At 44.2% G+C, this 21,503-nt stretch overlaps 1 protein-coding gene across 5 annotated transcripts in view; it reads left to right on the forward strand.

Annotated features, from left to right (window-relative positions):
- DENND5A (DENN domain containing 5A) overlaps positions 1-21,503 on the forward strand; it is a 128,465-nt gene that overhangs the window by 61,977 nt on the left and 44,985 nt on the right. For all 5 annotated transcript variants that reach the window (XM_070073630.1, XM_070073634.1, XM_070073625.1 and 2 more), the window contains 4 exons: positions 6,331-6,518; positions 17,848-18,165; positions 19,265-19,480; positions 19,891-20,125. In XM_070073630.1, the coding sequence (XP_069929731.1) occupies positions 6,331-6,518; positions 17,848-18,165; positions 19,265-19,480; positions 19,891-20,125 (957 nt within the window). The remainder of the gene's footprint in view (positions 1-6,330; positions 6,519-17,847; positions 18,166-19,264; positions 19,481-19,890; positions 20,126-21,503) is intronic.

Here is a 21,503-nt window from a genome sequence, read left to right on the forward strand (position 1 = left end):
ATGGCCCAGGTGCTTGGGCCCTGCACCCCATGGGAGACCAGGAAAAGCACCTGGCTCCTGGCTCCTGCCATCGGATCAGTGCGGTGCGCCGGCCGCAGCACACCGGCCGCGGCGGCCATTGGAGGGTGAACCAACGGCAAAGGAAGACCTTTCTCTCTGTCTCTCTCTCTCACTGTCCACTCTGCCTGTCAAAAAAAAAAAAAAAAGAAAAGAAAAGAAAAATGTGCTATTAAGGAGCTGAGAAAGCCCATTGCTTGCATTCAACATGCCCTGTTTTATGGTTACAGAGTGGATGTTCCCAGACACTGCAGCTGTGTGCTGTGCAGTGCCCAGGAAGCCTCCAAGCAGTGGCACTTCAGGGACTACCTAGAGTATCTTTTTGCCCTCTAGGAGATCTTATTGTCCCTAAGCAGACTTATTAAGAAGGTCAGCCACATAAAATAGTAGCACCTACTTTACTGACCTACAGTAAGGGAGGAAGAGGTTTTTAGTTTTCTAGTGATTAAAAAGACTTTTAGCCTTTGGAAAAAACTCTTAGATATTATGTGTGTGTGTGTGTGTGTACACTGAAGGGGGGCGGATTATTCTGTGTAATATGTGTTGAAGAGCTGAAGAGTTAGTATTGGGGCACAGTAAGACTAAATGTTCTGCTCTTCAAAAAAAATTGAGAGGCAGGTAGACATAGCCACATACATACATACAGTTCTTTCATCCACTGGTTCACTCCCCACACATGCCTGTAATCACTGGGACTTGTTCAGACCAAAGCCTGCAGCCTGGAACTCAACCCAGGTTTTCCACAAGGGTAGCAGGGTCCCAACTGCTTAAGCCATTACCAGGTACCTCCCAAGGTGTACATTAGCAGGACACTGGAATCAGGAGTAGAGCCAGGACTCAAACCCAGGAACTCTGATTTGGGATGCTGGTGTTCCAGTCAGCAGTGTAACAAATAGGCCAAATGCCTGCCTCTAGACCTTCAGCTTTAAATATCACCTGAAGATTTTTTTTTTGAGTTTTTTTTTTTTTTGATTCATCTTAAATTTGAATTTCAAAAAGAATTCTTAGGTTGCCTAAGGGTCTTATTAAGATAATTGTTCTTGTCAGTGCACATGGCTTAATGGGCTAATCCTCCGCCTTCGGTGCTGGCACACCGGGTTCTAGTCCCGGTCGGGGCGCTGGATTCTGTCCCGGTTGCCCCTCTTCCAGGCCAGCTCTCTGCTGTGGCCAGGGAGTGCAGTGGAGGATGACCCAAGTGCTTGGGCCCAGCACCCCATGGGAGACCAGGAGACGCACCTGGCTCCTGCCTTTGGATCAGCGCAATACGCCGGCTGCAGCGGCCATTAGAGGGTGAACCAGTGGCAAAGGAAGACCTTTCTCTCTGTCTGTCTCTCTGTCTATTCTGCCTGTCAAAAAAAAAAAAAAAAAAAAAAAATTGTTCTTGAGTGGGCTATTTACAAACATTAATATCTGGAATAAAAATTGAAAAATGTAAGAATTGAAGTCTCATCTGGAGAATCATGAGAATTCTTTATGTAATAATTGTTAAGGTAATAGTTGAGCAGGAGGCTCTCAGCAGAAAACAGGTGAAGAAGTGTCTGGGTGCCCTCTGGTTTTGAAGCATCACAGAAGAAACTGAAGCAGAGCTCGCAATGGTCTAAATTTAATTTTTAGAATTTTTTATTTGCTATTTATTTCAAAGGCAGAGTTACAGAAAGGCAAAGGCAGAGAGAAAGAGGTCCCCAAATGGCCGCAGTGGTCTGAGCTGGGCCAGTCCGAAGCTAGGAGCCAGGAGCTTCTTCCAGGTCTCCCACACGGGTACAGGGCCCCAAGGAGTTGGGCCATCTTCCACTGCTTTCCCAGGCCTTAGCAGAGAGCTTGATCGGAAGTGTAGCAATGGAGACTCACACCCATGCCCACATGGGATGCCGTCGCTGCAGGCGGTGGCTTTTTACCTCCTTGGTCTAAATTTACCGCGTTGGTCTAAATTTACTGATGGTCTAAATTTAACATTCATTTGTTGCTTACCTTCCTCCAGGAAAGGTGCTGGTTTTTCAATCTGGGTCATCTGTACTTCTGATCATCAGGTTATAAATTTCACAACCACTTGAGGCTGGCGATGTGTAGTGGGTAAAGCCGGCGGCCTGCAATATGGCATCCCATATGGTTGCTGGTTTGTGGCCCGTCTGCTCTACTTCTGATCCAGCTCCCTGCCTCCCTGCTAATGGTCTGGGAAAAGCAGCAGAAAATGGCCCAAGTGCCTGGGCTCCTGCCATCCACGCGTATGGCATCCAAGCTCCTGGCTCCTGGCTTTGGCCTGTCCCAGCCCCTGCTATTGCAGCCATTTGGGGAGTAAACTAGCAGAAAGCAGATCTCTCTCTCTCTCTCTCTGTCCTTCTTCCTCTCCTTCTCCCTCTCCTCCTCTCCCTCTCCCCATTTCTCTCTGTGTCTCTGACTTTCAAGTGAATGAATAAATCTTTAAAAAATATAAAAGCCGGCGCCGCGGCTCACTAGGCTAATCCTCCGCCTAGCGGCGCCAGCACACCGGGTTCTAGTCCCGGTCGGGGTGCCGGATTCTGTCCCGGTTGCCCCTCTTCCAGGCCAGCCCTCTGCTGTGGCCAGGGAGTGCAGTGGAGGATGGCCCAGGTGCTTGGGCCCTGCACCCCATGGGAGACCAGGAAAAGCACCTGGCTCCTGGCTCCTGCCATCGGATCAGCGCGGTGCGCCGGCTGCAGCGCGCCGGCCGCGGTGGCCATTGGAGGGTGAACCAACGGCAAAAGGAAGACCTTTCTCTCTGTCTCTCTCTCACTGTCCACTCTGCCTGTCAAAAAATATATATATATATAAAATTTAGAATCTCTTCTTATGTTTGGTAATTTGCCAGAGCGGCTCACAGAGCCAAGGTAGGTGCTTTACTTACCATTAACCCATTTATCAGGATACAGCTGGGGAATACTGAAATGGAAGAGATGTCTAGTCAAAGGCTGGGGAGAGCTGTGTGGACCCTCCATATCCTCTCTGAGTGTGCTGCCCTCCAACACCTCAGTGTGCTCACCAACCCAGAAGCTCTTTTAATCCTATCATTGACAGGTTTTTTTTTTTTTTTTTTTTTTTTGACAGGCAGAGTGGACAGTGAGAGAGAGACAGAGAGAAAGGTCTTCCTTTTAGCCGTTGGTTCACCCTCCAATGGCCGCCACGGCCGGCGCGCTGCGACCGGCGCACCGTGCTGATCCGATGGCAGGAGCCAGGAGCCAGGTGCTTCTCCTGGTCTCCCATGGGGTGCAGGGCCCAAGTACCTGGGCCATCCTCCACTGCACTGCCGGGCCACAGCAGAGAGCTGGCCTGGAAGAGGGGCAACCAGGACAGAATCCAGTGCCCCGACCGGGACTAGAACCCGGTGTGCCGGCACTGCAAGGCGGAGGATTAGCCTAGTGAGCTGTGGCGCCGGCCCATTGACTGGTTTTTTATGGAGGCCTCTTCACTAGTAAGGTGTGGTTGATGAAATCATTGCTCATTGGTGATTGAGTCAATCTCCAGCCCTCTTCCCCTTCCCTGAGGTCAGTGTTGTGCTTTGACATTTTTGATGACCAGCACCTGTCCTGAACTGTTCAGGAGCCCCTGGTCACAAATTACCTCACTTGCATGCAAAAAATGTCAAGAATGTTAGAAATCTGTGCTAGGAACTGGGGACAGGCACCAAATATGTGCTTAGCAGATTAGTTTAAAAAAGTTACTTACAGGGGTGGGCGTTGTGGTACAGGTTAAGCCACCACTTGGGACACCTGTATCACATAACCCAGTGCCAGTTAGATCTCAGATAGGCTGTTATTCTTTTGATACAGCATCCTGCTAATGTACCTAGAAAGCAGCAGATGATGGCCTAAGTACCTGGATTCTTGCCACTCATGTTGGAAATCCAGATGGTGTTCCTGACTCCTACCTTCTGCCCTCCTGTCTATCAGGTTTCCTGCAATAAACCCTTTCCCTTTAAAAAAGAGGGAGAGGGAGGGAGGGAGAGAGAGAGAGCGCGTGAGCGAATGAGCAAGCGAGCAATGAGCAATTTTCCATCCACGGGTTCACTCCCCAAATGGCTAGGGCTACTAGGGCTGGACCAGGCTTGAGCCAGGAATCAGGAATTCTGTCCTGATCTCCTACAAGGTGGCAGGGGTCCAAGCACTTGGTTTATTTCTTGCTGCCTTCCTTGGAGCCTTAGCAGGGAGCTGGGTGGGAAGCAGAGCAGCCAGGACTTGAATCGGTGCTGTGCTCTGATATGAGATGCCATCATTCCAAGTAGTTATTGTAATAGTAGAGCTGTGCCAGAAGGGTAGTACTCTTATGAATTTAAAATCCATTTACCGGAGGCTGGTGCTGTGGCACAGTGGGTTAAGCTGCCTCCTGCAGCTCTGACATCCCATATGGGCATTGATTTGAGTCTTGGCTGCTCCACTTCCTATGCAACTCATTGCTAATGAGTCTGGGAAAGCAGTGGAATATGGCTAAAGTAGTTGGGCCCCTGCTGCTCACATGAGAGACCTGGAAGAAGCTCCTAGCTCCTGGCTTTGGCTTGGTCCAGCCCCAAATGTTATAGCCATTTGGGAAGTGAATGGCTGATGGAAGTTTCTCTCCTCTCTCTCTCTCTCTCTCTCTATTTCTTCTTCTCTTTATGAAATCTGCCTTTCAAATAAATACATAAATAAATCTTTTAACAATTAATTTCTTTCTTTATTCTTAAATGCCTAAACCCATTATCCCATTTGTTTCTTAAATTTCAGTTGTAAAATTATTATTTTTGTTTGAAAGGCAAAGAGAGAGAAAGGAAGATAGATAGAATTCCCATTTGCTGCTTCATAGCTCAAATACCCATGGTGGCCAGAGCTGGGCCAGAGCTGGGACCTGGGACCTTGATCCAGATCTCCAGTGTGGGTGGCAGGAGCCCAATTAATTGAGCCCTCATCACTGCCTCCCAGGGTCTGCACTAGCAGAAAACTGATATTGAGCTGGAGCAAGGAATGAAACTTAGGCATTCTGACAAAGGATGTGGGTATCTTCATCTCTAGGCTAAATGCCTGCTCCCTAAATTTCAGTTTTAAACAGTCATTTTATTGGCTTTACCATTTTATTACTCGCTTGAAACAAAACAAAACAAAACAAAACAAAAAAACAGGGGCCAGCTCTGTGGCACAACGGATTAAGCTGCTGCCTGTAGTGCCAGCATCCCGTGTGGTTGCTGGTTCAAGTCCTAGCTGTTCCACATCCTATCCAGCTACCTGCTAATATGCTTGAGAAAGCAGTGGAAGATGGCCCAGGTACTTGGACCCCTGCACCCATGTGGGAGACCCAGATGGAGCTCTTGGCTCCTGGTTCCTGGCTTCGACCTGGGCCAGTCCTGGCTTTTGTGGCCATTTGAGGAATGAACCAGCAGATGGAAGATATTCTCTCTCTTCCCCCCACCCCCTTTCTCCCTCTCGCTCTCCCTTCTTTCTCCCTCTTTCTCTCTCTCTCCCTCCCTCCTCTCCTTTTCTTCCTCCATTTCTCTGTAACTCTGCCTTTCAAATAAATTTAAAATAAATAAATAAGCCAAACAGAAGCAAACAAGAAAAAAAAAGTAATAATTATATTGTGAAGAAAAGCCAAACATTAAGTACGAGTGTTCCCTTACAGGCTGTGTTCTCTGACCTGCAACAAGAGTTTCGAGTCACTGAAGTTGATCTGGATCTTTCAAGTTTAGGGAAGATTTTTACTGAAATGTTAAATAACACTTTGTGCTGTTCCCATTCAGGAAGGGTAGCCATGTGTAGGGCAGACTTGGCTAGTGTGGAAAACCGGCTTCTGCATGTGTGGGTTTTTGTGCTTGATCTTGAAGGCGAAGCTCACATAAACTCTATTCCAGGATGCTTTGAGATATATCTGACTGGTAGATGAACCTGTTTTACCTTCCATGCTGAACAGAGATCCAAAGTGCTGTTCCTTTTCTTTCTGTTCTGTTCACTCCCCGCCTCCCCCCCTTCCCTTTCTACTTAACAGAACCTACTTAACATTTTGGGGTAGTATTTGGAGCAAGGTGCTATTTATTGTTTTTCAGATTTCCATATACTAGCAGAGACCTGTGTATATGTGTGTTGGTGTATTTCAAGTTGGTATACACCAGGGTCTCTGAGTTGTCTGTCTGACATCCACAGGGAAATCACACTGAACACACCCTTGCAAATTTATCCTGATCCTTTGTACGTATGAAATCATATTGGAGGTTTTAGCTTACTTTAAAAAGCAAGTGACTCATTTTTGACTGGTTCATTTATGTGCCTTTTTTCTTTTCTTTTCTTTTTTACTTAGATTACCAGAGACTGATGACCGTGGCAGAGACAATTACAGCTCTCATGTTTCCTTTCCAGTGGCAGCATGTCTATGTTCCTATTCTCCCGGCTTCTCTCCTGCATTTCCTAGATGCTCCTGTTCCATACCTGATGGGCTTGCATTCCAATGGCTTGGATGACCGCTCAAAGCTGGAACTGCCTCAAGAGGTGAGAGTGTCAGTGTTTCCTTTGGTTTGATCTGGGTCTGGGGAGACAAAGGGCTTTGGTTTGGGCCCAGTATGGTGTCGTCAAGTTTATTTTCTTTCATTTTGTGGAACATGAATAACTTTTCATGTGGAACATGAAAAAAGTGAAAACAGTGAACTTTTAGCTCAATTTGTAGTATTTTAGAAACACTGGTCATCTTTATCATTAGATGTATATATATTATAATCTATGTTTATACTATGGTGAATTGCTTTTTTATACATATTTTTCAAACAATATTTTAGATATTTTTGAAGACATTTATTTAAAGTTTTTATGATGTAAAATTTTAAATAAAATACACAGAATAGTATAATGAATCCCTGTTTTCTGAGCATTCAGCTTCAGCAGTTATCATATTAAATTGTATTTTATTTCTGTTCCTCCCACTCCCTATTATTTTAAACAAGCCCTATCAGTTATCATATTAAATTGTATTTTATTTCTGTTCCTCCCACTCCCTATTATTTTAAACAAACCCTATATAATTTCATAACTACTTGAGTAGTTGGACATTTATAGTGGTTCTCTTTTAAAGACACAGTTGATCCGTATAAATTAACCTGATCATAGTGATTCCTGTGGTGCTTGATCCAGTTTTAGAAACTTAGGAAGGCCTTGAGAGAATGCTCTTGCTTTTTGGCTGGGAGGATGGACTGCTTCTGTTTCCTGTTGTCTCAAATACCAGAAGAATTTATTAGAAAAATGTTTATTTCCTACTTCATTCTAAATTAGTTTTAAAGCATGATCAGAATGATTGGTTTATTTTTCAAAAAAAATTTTTTAAAGAATTTTATTTGAAAGGCAGAGTTAGAGAGAGAGAGAGATCTTCTTCTGCTGGTTCACTCCCCAAATGACCACATTGGCCAGGGTTGGCCAGGTTGAAGCCAGGAGCCAGGAACTTCATCCAGGTCTCCCACATGGGTGGCAGGTGCCCAAGGACTCGGGCCATCTTCTGCTGCTTTTCCAGGCACATTGGCAGGGAGCTGGATCAGAAGTGGGACAATCAGGACATGAACTGGTGCTCATATGGGATGCTGGTGTTGCAGATGGCTGCTTATCCTGCTGCACCATAACCCAGCCCAAATTTTTCATTTTTTTTTTTTTTGCAGCTAAACATATAACTGATCTACCTTTCTAGTATTTTTTAAAAAGATTTATTTATTTGAAAGAGTTACAGAGAGAAGTAGAGCCAGGGAGAGAGAGGTCTTCCATTCCGTTGGTTCACTCCCCAGATGACCACAGTGGCCAGACCTGAGCTGATCCAAAGTCAGCAGCCAGGAGCAGGGGCCCAAGGACTTGGGCCATCTTCTACTGCTTTCCCAGGCCATAGCAGAGAGTTGGATCGGAAGAGGAGCAGCTGGGACGTGAACCGGTGCCCATATGGGATACTGGCTCTGCAGCCTGGGGATTTAACCCACTGTGCCACAGTGCCAGCCTCTCTAGTTATTTTTGTGGCCAATATGAAATGGGGGGGGGGGAATGGACATTTTTACTCTGAATTTCTTAGTCATTAGAAAGGCCTAATGAGAAGGTTTTGGAGAATATATAAACCAGTGTTAACATGACTCTGTTTCCTCTCTCTGCCACAAATTCCTTTGTGGAGAGAATTTTACATACATCAGAAATATAAGTAAGGGATCCCAAAAAGAAAGTTTTCTCATGGAATTGGATCTGGGCAGCATTTTTGATGAATGCTGTGATAATGGGACCACACATGTGATACTTAAATTATAATCAAATGTACTCCTTAGCTTTTTCTCATTCCAATGGTTTTAGAATCAAAATGTTTTTCTTGTACCTTCTTCCATTTTTACCCTTTTTTCTCTTGACTCTATAGAGCTTTGTACTCTTTAGAGGAAGACAAGATTAAATAAGGAGGAAAAGATCTAAATGATAGGAAAAAAACCCACTGAGTTGGGATACTGTTTTTGTGTATTTGTGTGTGTTGTGTGTGTTGTGTGTGTGTACTTGCCTACTGTCCTCATAAATGCACCTGAAGAGTAGCTGTCAAAGATTAGAAAAAGAGGAGTTTTTAGTCCAAATAAGAGCTATAATAAAAAGTGGTTGAGGGTAGAAATACAAATAAGGCATGCTTTGTACATAATCTAGACAGTAGATCACTAAGCAAGAAGCCATATTTTCCAGTTTTTTTTTAAAGTTTTTTTTTATGTATTTGAAAGAGTTAGAGAGAGAGTTAGAGAGAAAAGGAGAGGGAGAGAGATCTTCCATCCTCTGGTTCACTCCCCAAGTGGCCACAATGGCCAGAGCTGGGCCAGTCCAAAGCCAGGAGCCAGCAGCTTATTCTGAGTCTTCCAGGTTGGAGCAGGGGCCAAAGCACTTGGGCCATGTTCTGCTGTTTTCTCAGGTTCATTAGCAGGGAGCTGGATCACGTAGTGGAGCAATGGAGCGGGCAGGACTCAAATCAGCTCCCATATGGGATGCCAGTATGGTGGTTTTACTCAATATACCACAGCATGTCCCTTCCAGTTTTATTTTCATCTTTGGCATCAGCTTGCTGTGTACTCAGGGCAAGTTCTGTTCCCTGTAAGATCTCATGGTATCATTTCCTTTGTACTTCATGTATGTGGATGTATGAAAAGGCTCCTGGGAGACCAGCCATTTATTTTCTTCCTTTCTTCCTCTCTTCCTCTCTTCCTCTCTTTCTTTCTTTTTTTATTTGACAGATAGAGTTAGACAGTGAGAGAGAGAGAGAGACAGAAAAGTCTTCCTTCCGTTGGTTCACTTCCCAAATGGCTGCTTCGGCTGGCACTGCGCCAATCCGGAGCCAGGAGCTTCTTCTTGGTCTCCCATGTGGGTGCAGGGGCCCAAGCACTTGGGCCATCCTCCACTGCCTTCCCAGGCCACAGCAGAGAGCTGGACTGGAAGAGGAGTAACCGGGACTAGAACCCGGTACCCATATGGGATGCTGGCGCCTCAGGCGGAGGATTAACCAAGTGAGCCACGGCACAGGCCCCCAGCCATTTTCTTAATGTGACTGTTTGAGATGTCATGGGTTAAGAAACCTTATAGTGTGTTTGTTCTGGGGTATTGAAGCTTCTACTTTTTTGGTATTCCCATCATTGCTGAAGTCTTTATGCCTAAGCTTCTGGCCTCTCTGTGTGAATTCCCTGTCAACAAAGAATGCAAGGATAGACTGCAGGGAGAGGCTGGTTGGGACTTGGTGTTAGGAATGTGGGGGTGGGAAGGGGCCCTATGACCCCTGCAGGAAGGGATTTGGGAGAGTCTGGTTTTGGGGAATCCACATGGTCACTTCCCCAGAGCAACCAAGTCTTCCCTTGGACTCTCCCAGCAAGGCAACAACTTAACATAGGAAAACTGGTCACTTGAGATTTAGTGCCTCTTCCACACCACTGCTTAAAGTTATTCTACAGGTGTTGGTCTCTTCTTAGCTGAGGAGTTTGTGGTAGCTTTGTAAGTTGTTGCTGCTTGTCTGAGCCCTCTACGCTGGGAAGATATAGCATGAGACTATTATGCAAGCTTAATAAATTAAATGACCTTTTACTTTGTCTTCTTACCTTTTTCTGTTTCAGCCAGTTTTGCAAAGAATGGTTCTTGGTGCATCACACTCTAACCCATCTCTAAAGTGTGCCTGAGCTGCTTTCTTTCTTATAGCCACCTCTGACCAGGAGCATCCATAAATGTGGACACAGCCTTTGGAGTTTCTAAAATTCTTTATAGACACTATATTTGGCTCACAGCAGTGAGGGAAAAGCCAACCAAGCATTGTTGAGTAGCTGCAGTTATTTTTAGCTGCCTTTATGTTTCCTGTTGGAGAAACTGCTTTTATTTCCTCTAAAGAGAGAATTGAGGGGGTAAATGATCGTGTTGTGCAGCTCTGGTGGGTCATACACAGTACCTTGTTTTGTTACCTGTATTGTCAGGGCTTAGGAGACAGATGATCTTCTTGACTAAATGATTTAATTCTGTTTTTAGTATTTTTTAATGGATTGATAGCATTAATTTTTTTTTTTTTATTTTTTTTTATTTTTGATAGGCAGAGTGGACAGAGAGAGAGACAGAGAGAGAAAGGTCTTCCTTTGCCGTTGGTTCACCCTCCAATGGCCGCCGCTGCAGCCGGCGCACCGCGCTGATCCGATGGCAGGAGCCAGGATCCAGGTGCTTTTTCCTGGTCTCCCATGGGGTGCAGGGCCCAAGCACCTGGGCCATCCTCCACTGCACTCCCTGGCCATAGCAGAGGGCTGGCCTGGAAGAGGGGCAACCGGGACAGAATCCGGCGCCCCGACCGGGACTAGAACCCGGTGTGCCGGTGCCGCAAGGTGGAGGATTAGCCTATTGAGCCACGGCGCCGGCTCAATTTTTTTTTTTTTTTTTTTTTTTAAAGAAGAAGAAGGTAAAAGTAAACTGAAGTAATCAGGGAAGGCTTCCCAGAGGAGGTGAGGGTTTTTCTTTTTTTTAAAGATTTATTTTTATTTGTTCGAACAAAAGAATTAGATAGAGAAGGAATGGGGCAGTTCTCTTCCATTTGCTAGGTCACTCTCCGCATGGCCACATTAGCTAGCTCTGGGCCAGACCAAAGCCAGGAACCTAAAGCTGCTTCTGGGTTTCCCACTTGGGTGCAGGGTCCCAAGCAGTTTGAGCCATTCTCCGCTGCTTGCCCAGGCACATTAGCAGGGAACTGGATCAGAAGTAGAAAAGCTGGGTCTTGAACTGGCACCCATATGAGATGCTGGCTTCACAGGCAGTAACTTAACCTGCTATGCTGTAACACCAGCCCCAACATTTATAGTCTTAAAAAAAATAGTCTAATTTTAGGTGTTAAATGTTTATTGGCTGTTTAATTGGGCAGGGCTCAAAGTTATCTAGTGCAAGAATTCTGGAAAGTGAAATTTAGAGTGATTCATCTAGTCTTTGAATTTTTGAGATGGGAAAACTCTTTTTTTTTAGTTATAGATTGATAGGGTAGTTTATGCACTCAACAAATACTTACTGAATGAGATATGCATGGACATATTAAAGCATGCAGTTTTAATAGATTGAGAGTTTAGGGAATAGTTACAGTGAGCTGGATACGTTATCTTTCTACCTTTTCTTTTAGAATACAGTATTGACTGGCATGGGGGTAAATAGATAAATTGAACATGATTTTGATCTACAATAGCAGTACCATGCCAAAAGATTAGACTCTTTTTTAATAAGGGAAGCTGGAAAAACTGCATATCTATAGGAAAAAAAAGTTAAAAATTAAAAAAAATCCTTCATGCCATAACAAAATCAGCTTCAGATGGATTAAGAAGTTGCAATATTGGGTCCAGCATTGTGGTACAGCAGGTTAAGCATCCCATATGGGAGTGCTGGTTCCTATTCAGCTTTTTGTTAATGCCTGGGAAAGCAGCAGAAGATGGCCTAAATACTTGTGTTAAGATAGCCAGGTAGGTGTTAGCCTATGTGTATGAGAGAGGCCAAATAAAATGAGAATTTTTATTTTACTTTAAAAGATTTATTTATTTGAGGCCAGCGCCTTGGCTCAATAGGCTAATCCTCCGCCTGCGTTGCCGGCGCACCAGGTTCTAGTCCCGCTTGGGGCGCTGGATTCCGTCCTGGTTGCCCCTCTTCCAGTCCAGCTCTCTGCTGTGGCCAGGGAAGTGCAGTGGAGGATCGCCCAAGTGCTTTGGCCCTGCACCCGCAGGGGAGACCAGGAGGAAGCACCTGGCTCCTGGCTTTGGATCAGTGCGATGCGCCGGCCATAGCGTGCTGGCCGCAGCAGCCATTGGAGGGTGAACCAACGGTAAAGGAAGACCTTTCTCTCTGTTTCTCTCTCTCACTGTCCACTCTGCCTGTCAAAAAAAAAAAAAAAAAAAAAAAGATTTATTTATTTGAAAGTCAAGAGTTACAGAGAGAGGTCTTCCATCTGCTGGTTCACTCCCTAGGTGGCCATAATAGCTGTAAGGCTGCCACAGAACACACCAAACACCGGAGTAAGGGAAAGTGTTTATTGGGGGAAACCTGACAGACTGGAGGGAAGACATGAAGAAGGAGAAAGAGGAGAGTGTAAGAGAGATCAAAAGACAGAGATAGGGAGACAGAGATCAGAAGATGAAGAGAGAGAGAGATGTGTTTAGGAACAGGTCCTTTTAAAACTTTGCCAGGAGGTGGGCGGTGAATCCTGTTAGGATGGGGGTGGAGCTTGACACAGGTGGTTGGGCCACGTGGTCACCTGGCTTCCAGCAATGGCAGCCCAGCCCAGGGCTAGAGCCTAGGATGGTGTCAGGGTGTAGATCACGCCTTAGGTTAGACTGCACCATTTTACTAACCATAGCAAGGCCAAAACTAAGAGCTTCATCTGAGTCTCTCATATGAGTGGCAGGGATCCAAGCACTTGGACCATCTTGCTGCTTTCCCCAGAGAGCTGGATTGGAAGTGGAGCAGCTGGAATACAAACTTGTACCTATATGGGATTCTGGTGTAACAGGTGGCAGCTTTACCTGTTAAACCTCAAGACCGGCCCTGAAAATGGGAATTTTTAAAGAAAATGATTTTTTGCACAATGAAATAAGGAAACAGGTCCTGAAAGCAGACCAGAAATCATGACTAAAGTAATTGCTCTTGTTTTTTAACTCTGTTAAATGGGTTTTAATCCTTTATTCCGCAGCCCTGCACTAAAGGGGCTATTAGGTCCCATAACATTGTGCTGATAAGATTTCTGGAAAGATTTTCAGGAACTCCACTTTCAGAAATCCCCACTCACAATTTCTCAGAAGAGAGTGGTGGGGAGAAGAAACAGGGGACCCATACTCATGTTCATAAAAACCTGAGTCTGAATGTAGTCTAGGCTCTCAGCCATGTACTGAGATGTCCACCTGGCTGGCCTACCAGGTGTACTTCTCCTCATTACTTCTTTTCTTTAAACCCTGCTTCTTTGCTTTCCACGACTCTAATGTCAGAATTGTTTTCTTGTATGAAGACAAGAACCCTGAGTAGCCTATCTCCAATAATACTTGGGCCCCTGCCACTCTCATGGGAGACTGGATGGAGGCTCCTGGCTTTGGCCTGGCCCAGCCCTGGCTATTGCTGCCATTTGGGGAGTGAACCAGCTGCCTATGGAAGATCTCTATCTCTCCCTCTCTCTCTCACTTTTTGTCTTACAAATAAAAATAAATAAATTGTCTGAAAAAAAGTTAAATGTCAAAAGCATAGGTTTAGATGTTTTAGAAGACAATATTAATGAATACCTGTCTGACCTCAGGGTAGGGAAAGATTTTATAAACAAGTTACAGAAAGTACTACCCATAAAATAAAAGATTGATAAATTTGATTTTCTGAATTAAGAATCACATCTTAAAGATAAAAACTAGAAGATACACACACACACACACACACACAAAACATGTGACCTACAAATGGCACTGAGGGAATATAAAGAACTTGTACAAATCAATAAGGTGATAAACAACCCAATAGAAAACTGGTATAAGATATGATCAAGAATTGCACAAAAAATATACATTTCTTAACTTTATCACTAAATATGGCAATATAAATCAGATGCACAATAGAATATTATTTCCTATTTCATTGACAAAATTTAGAAGGAAATTGGATGAAAAGCATGGAAAAGATTTAAATTTCCTTTTTTCCCTCTGAAGTTTCTGTAATTTTAGTCTGTGAAATAAACTGATAAGAGACTGACAACTGGAAAAATTACATGCAGGTTTTATTATCTGCCTAAGCGCAGGAGCCATGCTCATTCGATATGAACTCCAAGAGGGGCAGATGGCTAAGCTTTATTTAGAGTTTAACAAAGGGATTGGGGTTTGGACTTCTGCAAAGGGAGGTGGCACAGGCTGTGGCAGGTGGGCTAACAGGTACACAGCCAGAGCTGTCTTATTATGCAGATGACAGTCACAGAAACCTGTGCTAATCCCTCTCAGCCAGGTTACAAAGACCCCAGTCTCTTCTTCTTGTGAAAATGTCTTCATGAGCTGAAAGAGAGGTATCAAATGGGAAGGTTTCTTTCTGCATCCTCTATTTATCAATGTAAATAGATTTTTTTTTTTTTTTTACAAAAGGACAACTTTTCAGAGCCATTTCTGTGTATACAGAGATCTGCATTTTCTCCCAATAACCAACCTGGAATGTGCCATAGAAATATGTTTTGAGAAGGATCCCTTTAGGTTGCCAGTAAAAATGTAAATTGTTGGAACCACTTTGGAACACAACTAGGCATATCTTAGAAAATTGGACATCTTCATACCATATAACAGCAGTTCATTGCTAAGATATATCCAAAATGATCTTACACATGTGAAAACATGTATAACAGTGGAAATGCAGTTATCTGGAAACTCAATTTTTAATAGAAAAATTAATAAATTCATATGATGGAATGTAATGTGAAAGTGACAGTGAGTGAAGTATAGCTACACACAACAAAATGGCTGAATCTCAACCTAATGTGAATTGAAAGTACTGAAAGACTGCTAAAGTAATAATAACCTTGTACAACATTTAAAAACCTAATAGAAAAATTTAAAATATGTAAAAATGTAAAGGCAGACACACATGTGATAAAACTCAGAAGACAAAAATTAATAAACATAGCATTCAGAAAAGTGATTACCTGGGAATGGGAATGTATAAACCGGGGGATGGGATTAGGGAGGAACACATAGGCAGATAAAAGTACTAGAATTTTCTAAGTTCTTGGACTGAGCTGGGGAAAAAAAGGCCTTTAAGATTATCCCTAGAAAGCTATCAGTTTACGTTCCCAATAACAATCTGTGGAATATGTGTTTCCTAATAACTTTGTCAGCACTGGACATTATAAATCTGTAATATTTGCTGGTCCCATAGGTGAGTTTTTTTTTTCCTATTTCTTGATTGAATTGAAATTTTGAACACTTTTTTGGGAGGGGTGACATTTTCTTTTTATTTATTTGAAAAGCAAAGTTACAGAGGGAGAGAGGGAGAGATAGAGAAAGAGCTTCCATCTTCTGGTTCACTCAAATGGTTGCAATGGCCAGGGCTGGCCAGGCTGACGCCAGGAGCCAAGAATATCTTCCGGTCTCCCATGTGGGTGACAGGGCCCAAGTACCTGGGCCATCTTCCATTTCTTTCCCAGGCCATTAGCAGGGAGCTGGATCCAAAGTGGAGCAGCTGGGACATGAACAAGCACCCATATGGGATGCCGGCAGCACAGGTGACAGTTTACTCTACAACTCTACAAGATTTTGAACATCTTTTCATGTATTTGAAGTTAATTATTCAAAAGTTGTTCTGTTTGCCTTTCATATCCTATTTCCATTTTTTAAATTTATTTTCATTTTATTTGAAAGGCAGAGAGAGAAAAAGAGACACAAGAACAGACATTTATTTAACCTATTTTTGTTAGTTTTCTGTGTAGAATAGGGATAACTAGATATTGCTGAATTCTGTTTTGTTAATTCAGCTTATTTACCCTGTCAGCAGTGTATAATAGTGCTGTCTTGCTTCCAGGAATAGTCTGTTTTCTTTTTGAAGATTTATTAATTTGGAAGGCAGAGTTACAGATTGAGGGAGGAAGAGATGGATGTCTCCCATCTGCTAGTGGTCCACTCCCCAAATGGCTGTGATGGTGGGTGCTGTGCCCGGCTGAAGCCAGGAGCTTCTTCTGTGTCTTCCATATGGGTGGCAGTGGCCCAAGCACTTGGGCAATCTGTTGCTTTCCCAGGAGCATTAGCAGGGAACTGGATCAGAATCTGAGCAACTGATCCTTGAACTGGTACTCACATGAGATGCTGGTGTCAGTTTAACCTGCTGTGGCTCCTCCAGGAGCATTCTTTTTTTTTTTTTTTTTCTTTTTAAAGATTTATTTTTTATTTATTTGAAAGACAGAGTTACAGTGAAAGGTAGAGACAGAGAGAGAGGTCTTCCATCCACTGGTTCACTCCTCAAATGGCCGCAATGGCTGGAGCTGCGCTGATCTGAAGTCAGGAGCCAGGAGCTTTTTGAAGGTCTCCCACGTGGGTGCAGGAGCCCAAGGACTTGGGCCATCTTGCTATCCCAAGCCACAGCAGAGAGCTGGATCGAAAGAGGAGCAGGCAGGACTAGAACTGGTGCCCACATGGGATGCTGGCTCTTCAGGCCAGGGCAGGAGCAAATTTTTTTTTTTTTTTTTTTGACAGGCAGAGTTAGACAGACAGAGAGACAGAGAGGAAAGGTCTTCCTTTTGCCATTGGTTCACCCTCCAATGGCAGCCGCGGCCGGCACGCTGCAGCCGGCGCACCATGCTGATCCGAAGCCAGGAGCCAGGTGCTTCTCCTAGTCTCCCATGGGGTACAGGGCCCAAGCACTTGGGCCATCCTCCACTGCACTCCCGGGCCACAGCAGAGAGCTGGCCTGGAAGAGGAGCAACCGGGACAGAATCCGGCGCCCCGACCGGGACTAGAACCTGGTGTGCCGGCGCTGCAGGCGGAGGATTAGCCTATTGAGCTGTGGCGCCAGCCAGGAGCAATGTTAAAGCTAGCCTATATGGATACCAGCATCACAGATGGCAGCTTTTACCCGCTGTTCCACAACACCGGCCCCTAGACATTCTAACTCACCTAGACATTCTAACTCACTCCTAACGTTCAAAAATTGGTCAGACATTTATTTTTAAAATATTTATTTATTTATTTACAGGTAGAGCTTGGGGGGTGGGATGGTGGAGAGACACAGAGAGAGATATATCAAGATCTAGATCCATCTTCCTTCTACTGCCTCACTCTCCCAATGCCAGGAACAATATGGCTTGGTGAGATTGAAGCCAGGAACCAGGAACTCCATCCAACTCTGCCAGATGGGTGGCAAGGGTTCAAGCACTTGGGCTGTCTTTTGTGCCTTCCCAGGTGCATTAACAGGGAGCTGGATCTGAAGCTGGGCAACTAGGACTAGAACTGGCATAGATGCTTGTGTCATAAGTGGTGGCTTAACCCACTGCACTACAATGTCTGCTTCTTGTCAAACATTTAATGAGTATTTACATCATATGTAAGAATTTTGTGTTAACAACTGTGATAGCGTAATATTCTCACCACTCTGTAACATAAGTGTTTTTATCACTTTATCTTCATTTTGCGGCTGAGGAAATAAAATCAAAGAGGTTAAATCATACATCCTAGAAACTGGCAAAAGGAAGAGTGGAACTCAGGTCTGTCTGATTTCTGAGTCCCATCTTTATTTATTTAAATAAATTTCATACATATCCATTTTAGGTGTTTTCTCTCTCATGTTCATTATCCTTTCTAAAAACCTGGGGTTCACAACCTCCTTCTGTTGTAACTCCCAGGCTAACCTCTGCTTTGTGGACATTGACAACCACTTCATTGAACTGCCAGAGGACTTGCCTCAGTTTCCCAATAAATTGGAGTTTGTCCAGGAAGTGTCTGAGATTCTCATGGCGTTTGGCATTCCCCCTGAGGGCAACCTTCACTGCAGCGAGAGTGCCTCCAAGCTGAAGAGGCTCCGAGCCTCTGAGTTTGTCTCTGACAAGAGGAATGGGAACATTGCTGGTTCCCCTCTGCATTCCTGTGAGCTCCTCAAGGAGAATGAAACTATCGCCCGGCTACAAGCCTTGGTCAAGAGGACTGGGGTGAGCCTGGAAAAGGTAAGGTGCTTTTGTGTGGAAGTCTACGGCAAGGTTGGTCTGTGCTAAGGTACTGACCTGGTTTAAGGCATAGGATGGGAAGGCATCCAGTTCAGGGTGAGGCATAAGGAGTAGTAAAAGACTGCTGTGTGTGAGAGGCTCTGGATTCAGCTCAGGCAGACACTATCTTTTTTTTTTTTTTTTTTTTTTTTTTTAAGATTTGTTTTATTTATTTGAAAGAGTTACAGAGAGAGGTAGAGACAGAGAGAAAGAGATCTTCCATCGCTGGTTCACTCCCTAAATGACCTTAGTGGCTGGAGCTGAGCCAATCCAAAGCCAGGAGCCAGGAGCTTTCTCCTGGTCTCCCTCGTGGGTGTAGGGACCCAAGAAGTTGGGCCACCCTCTGCTCTTTTCCCAGGCATATTAGCAGGGAGCTGAATCGGAAGTGGAGCAGCTGAGACTTGAACCGGCTCCCATATGGGATACTGGTACTGCAGGCCAGGGCTTTAACCCACTGCGCCACAGCACTGGACTCATGACGCTATCTTACTAAATGCTACTTGGATATAAATCTAGATAGCTTCTCACTTGGACATCAAAGAGAGCCTGTTGTCATTCTGTGTGAACACTAAGAGTGACTTGGAGGGATGACGATGGTGATCCTTATGTTCAGATCTCTTTCAGATCCTTTTCCCTAGAGTTTCACTGCAGCCTAAAGCATATGAAGCAGGTATTAATAATAGTATGTGATTGTTATTATTAAGAAACTGAAGTTTCAGGAGCTTAAGTGTTTTGCTTAAGATTAAATGCCTCAGAAGTAGCTAGGCTGAGGCTAGCACTGTGCCTCTTGACTTCTAGTCCTGTTTTTTTTTTTTTTTTTTTTTTTTTTTTTTGACAGGTAGAGTTAGTGAGAGAGAGACAGACAGAGAACTGGGGTCTCTCTGCTGGAGACCTTCAAGTGAACCTCTTTCATTATTTATTTCTTTGTGTGAAAATCAGTTTCTTTCTTTTATTTTTTCCCTTCATTTATTCTAACCACTTGCTGCTAGGTAAATGACCACTGTGAAAAAATCAGAGGAGTTGGATTTCTTTGTGTATTCACATCGTTTCTTTTTTGTAGCTGGAAGTATGTGAAGATACTAGCAGTAATAAGGATCTCAAGGTTCAGTGTGATGAAGAAGAACTCAGGATTTACCAGCTGAACATTCAGATCCGGGAAGTTTTTGCAAATCGTTTCACTCAGATGTTTGCAGATTATGAAGTGTTTGTCATTCAGCCGAGCCAGGATAAGGAATCCTGGTTTACCAACAGGGAGCAGATGCAAAATTTTGATAAAGTGAGTGTAATCCTTCTGGAGAAGAGAATTTAGAGTCATATCTTGAAGAAGTAACAATATGAGATTTTCTTTTCTTTCATAATATTGTTGGAAACAAGTTTCATGGTCCTTCTGATGTTAAAATAGAGCTTGTTACTTTTAAAGAACAGGTGGGCTCTCCCAAGGCAGTGATGCCCATTTGGTTTGAATCAGTGTTCTGGGAAGATTGGTTGTCTGATTAGTACCTGAGTAAGTTTGGGCCAGTGTTGAAGGATGTTTGAACGTGTGTGTGTGTGTGTGTGTATGAAGAAAGAATTTTCCAGCTTTTCATAAAGACTTAGGAAGCTCCAGAGAAGAACTAACCTACATCCATTTGGTCTGTTATCTTTGCTGGTCAAAGCTGATAATAACTCTTCATTTGGTCCTAACAGGCATCTTTTCTGTCAGATCAGCCTGAGCCCTACCTGCCCTTCCTCTCAAGATTCTTGGAGACGCAGATGTTTGCTTCTTTCATTGACAACAAAATCATGTGTCATGATGATGATGATAAAGATCCTGTGCTCCGGGTGTTTGATTCCCGAGTAGACAAGATCAGGCTGTTGAATGTTCGGACACCTACTCTCCGCACATCTATGTACCAGAAGTGTACCACTGTGAACGAAGCAGGTAAAGCTTCCTTTCAGCTGTCCATTGTAACCTGTTGGATTATGTCAAAAAAGTCCCTGTTTCTGCCTTTTTGCATGTTGTTACCCTTGCCTGCAGTGCCCCCCCCCCCACCTGATAAACAACTTCTCATCCTTTTTAACATTGTGTCAGTTAAGAATGAGTCCCACTGTGGTAGATGGTAATCAGCAATAGTTAAGCAAATGTTGTTTATTTTTCTCAGATTAGCAAGAAGTGCAGAATTGGTGGTTACCGGTGTTTGTTCAGCTGCTAAATAGTGTAATCAGAAACTGAGATTCTGTCTTTTTATTTGGCCATCTTCAGCATGTTGACTTTTGTATTCATTCTGTTGCCTCACAGTTACAAATGGCTTTTTATATTCATATTCAGTGCAAGAGGAGGGGAAGGTTGATGCTAGCTCTGTTTTCCCCCTTTTATGAGAAAGCAAGAGCTTCCTCAGAAATTCAAAACTTTGATTTCTCATAGGCCAGAATCATGTTATATGACCATCCTTAAGAGCAGGAAAGGCTGTGACATGGAACTGGGTATAATGCTATCCTGAACAATATTAGGGGTAAATGAATTATAAATAAGCAGTTGACAGTGTTTGTTGAAAAAGCCTAGCCAGTTTGTGTACTGTGAAACTTTTCTGATGCTGCCAGGCTGAGTCACTTGATTACTCCTCCCTGCTCCTGAGGTGCTTTGGTGCTTTGTTCTTGCCGCCAGTTTGGTCTCTGTTCTTTTGAGCTGTCATTCTCAGGAAACAGATTAGGGGCAGAGACTGTGTTTCCTCATTCTTTTTCCCCCAGCTCTGGAACATCGCACATAGCACATGCAGATATTAGAAGTTGTTTGGTGGCCGGCGCCGCGGCTCACTAGGCTAATCCTCCGCCTAGCGGCGCTGGCACACCGGGTTCTAGTCCCGGTCGGGGAGCCGGATTCTGTCCCGGTTGCCCCTCTTCCAGGCCAGCCCTCTGCTGTGGCCAGGGAGTGCAGTGGAGGATGGCCCAGGTGCTTGGGCCCTGCACCCCATGGGAGACCAGGAAAAACACCTGGCTCCTGGCTCCTGCCATCGGATCAGCGCGGTGCGCCGGCCGCAGCGCGCCGGCCGCGGCGGCCATTGGAGGGTGAACCAACGGCAAAAGGAAGACCTTTCTCTCTGTCTCTCTCTCTCTCACTGTCCACTCTGCCTGTCAAAAAAAAAAAAAAAAAAAAAAAAAAAAAGAAGTTGTTTGGTGCATGAATGATTAGACCTACCTTTTTTTATCCAGAGGCTGCCATCTAGATCATCTTAGCTCAGAATAGTCTCAGCTTAAACTATTAGATTTAGTAGTGTTTTTAAGTTTATTGTGAGATGTTCAATGTCTTTGTTATAGCCTTT

This window comes from Oryctolagus cuniculus, chromosome 1 (assembly GCF_964237555.1).
Source record: "Oryctolagus cuniculus chromosome 1, mOryCun1.1, whole genome shotgun sequence".
In the NCBI taxonomy this organism is placed as follows: domain Eukaryota; kingdom Metazoa; phylum Chordata; class Mammalia; order Lagomorpha; family Leporidae; genus Oryctolagus; species Oryctolagus cuniculus.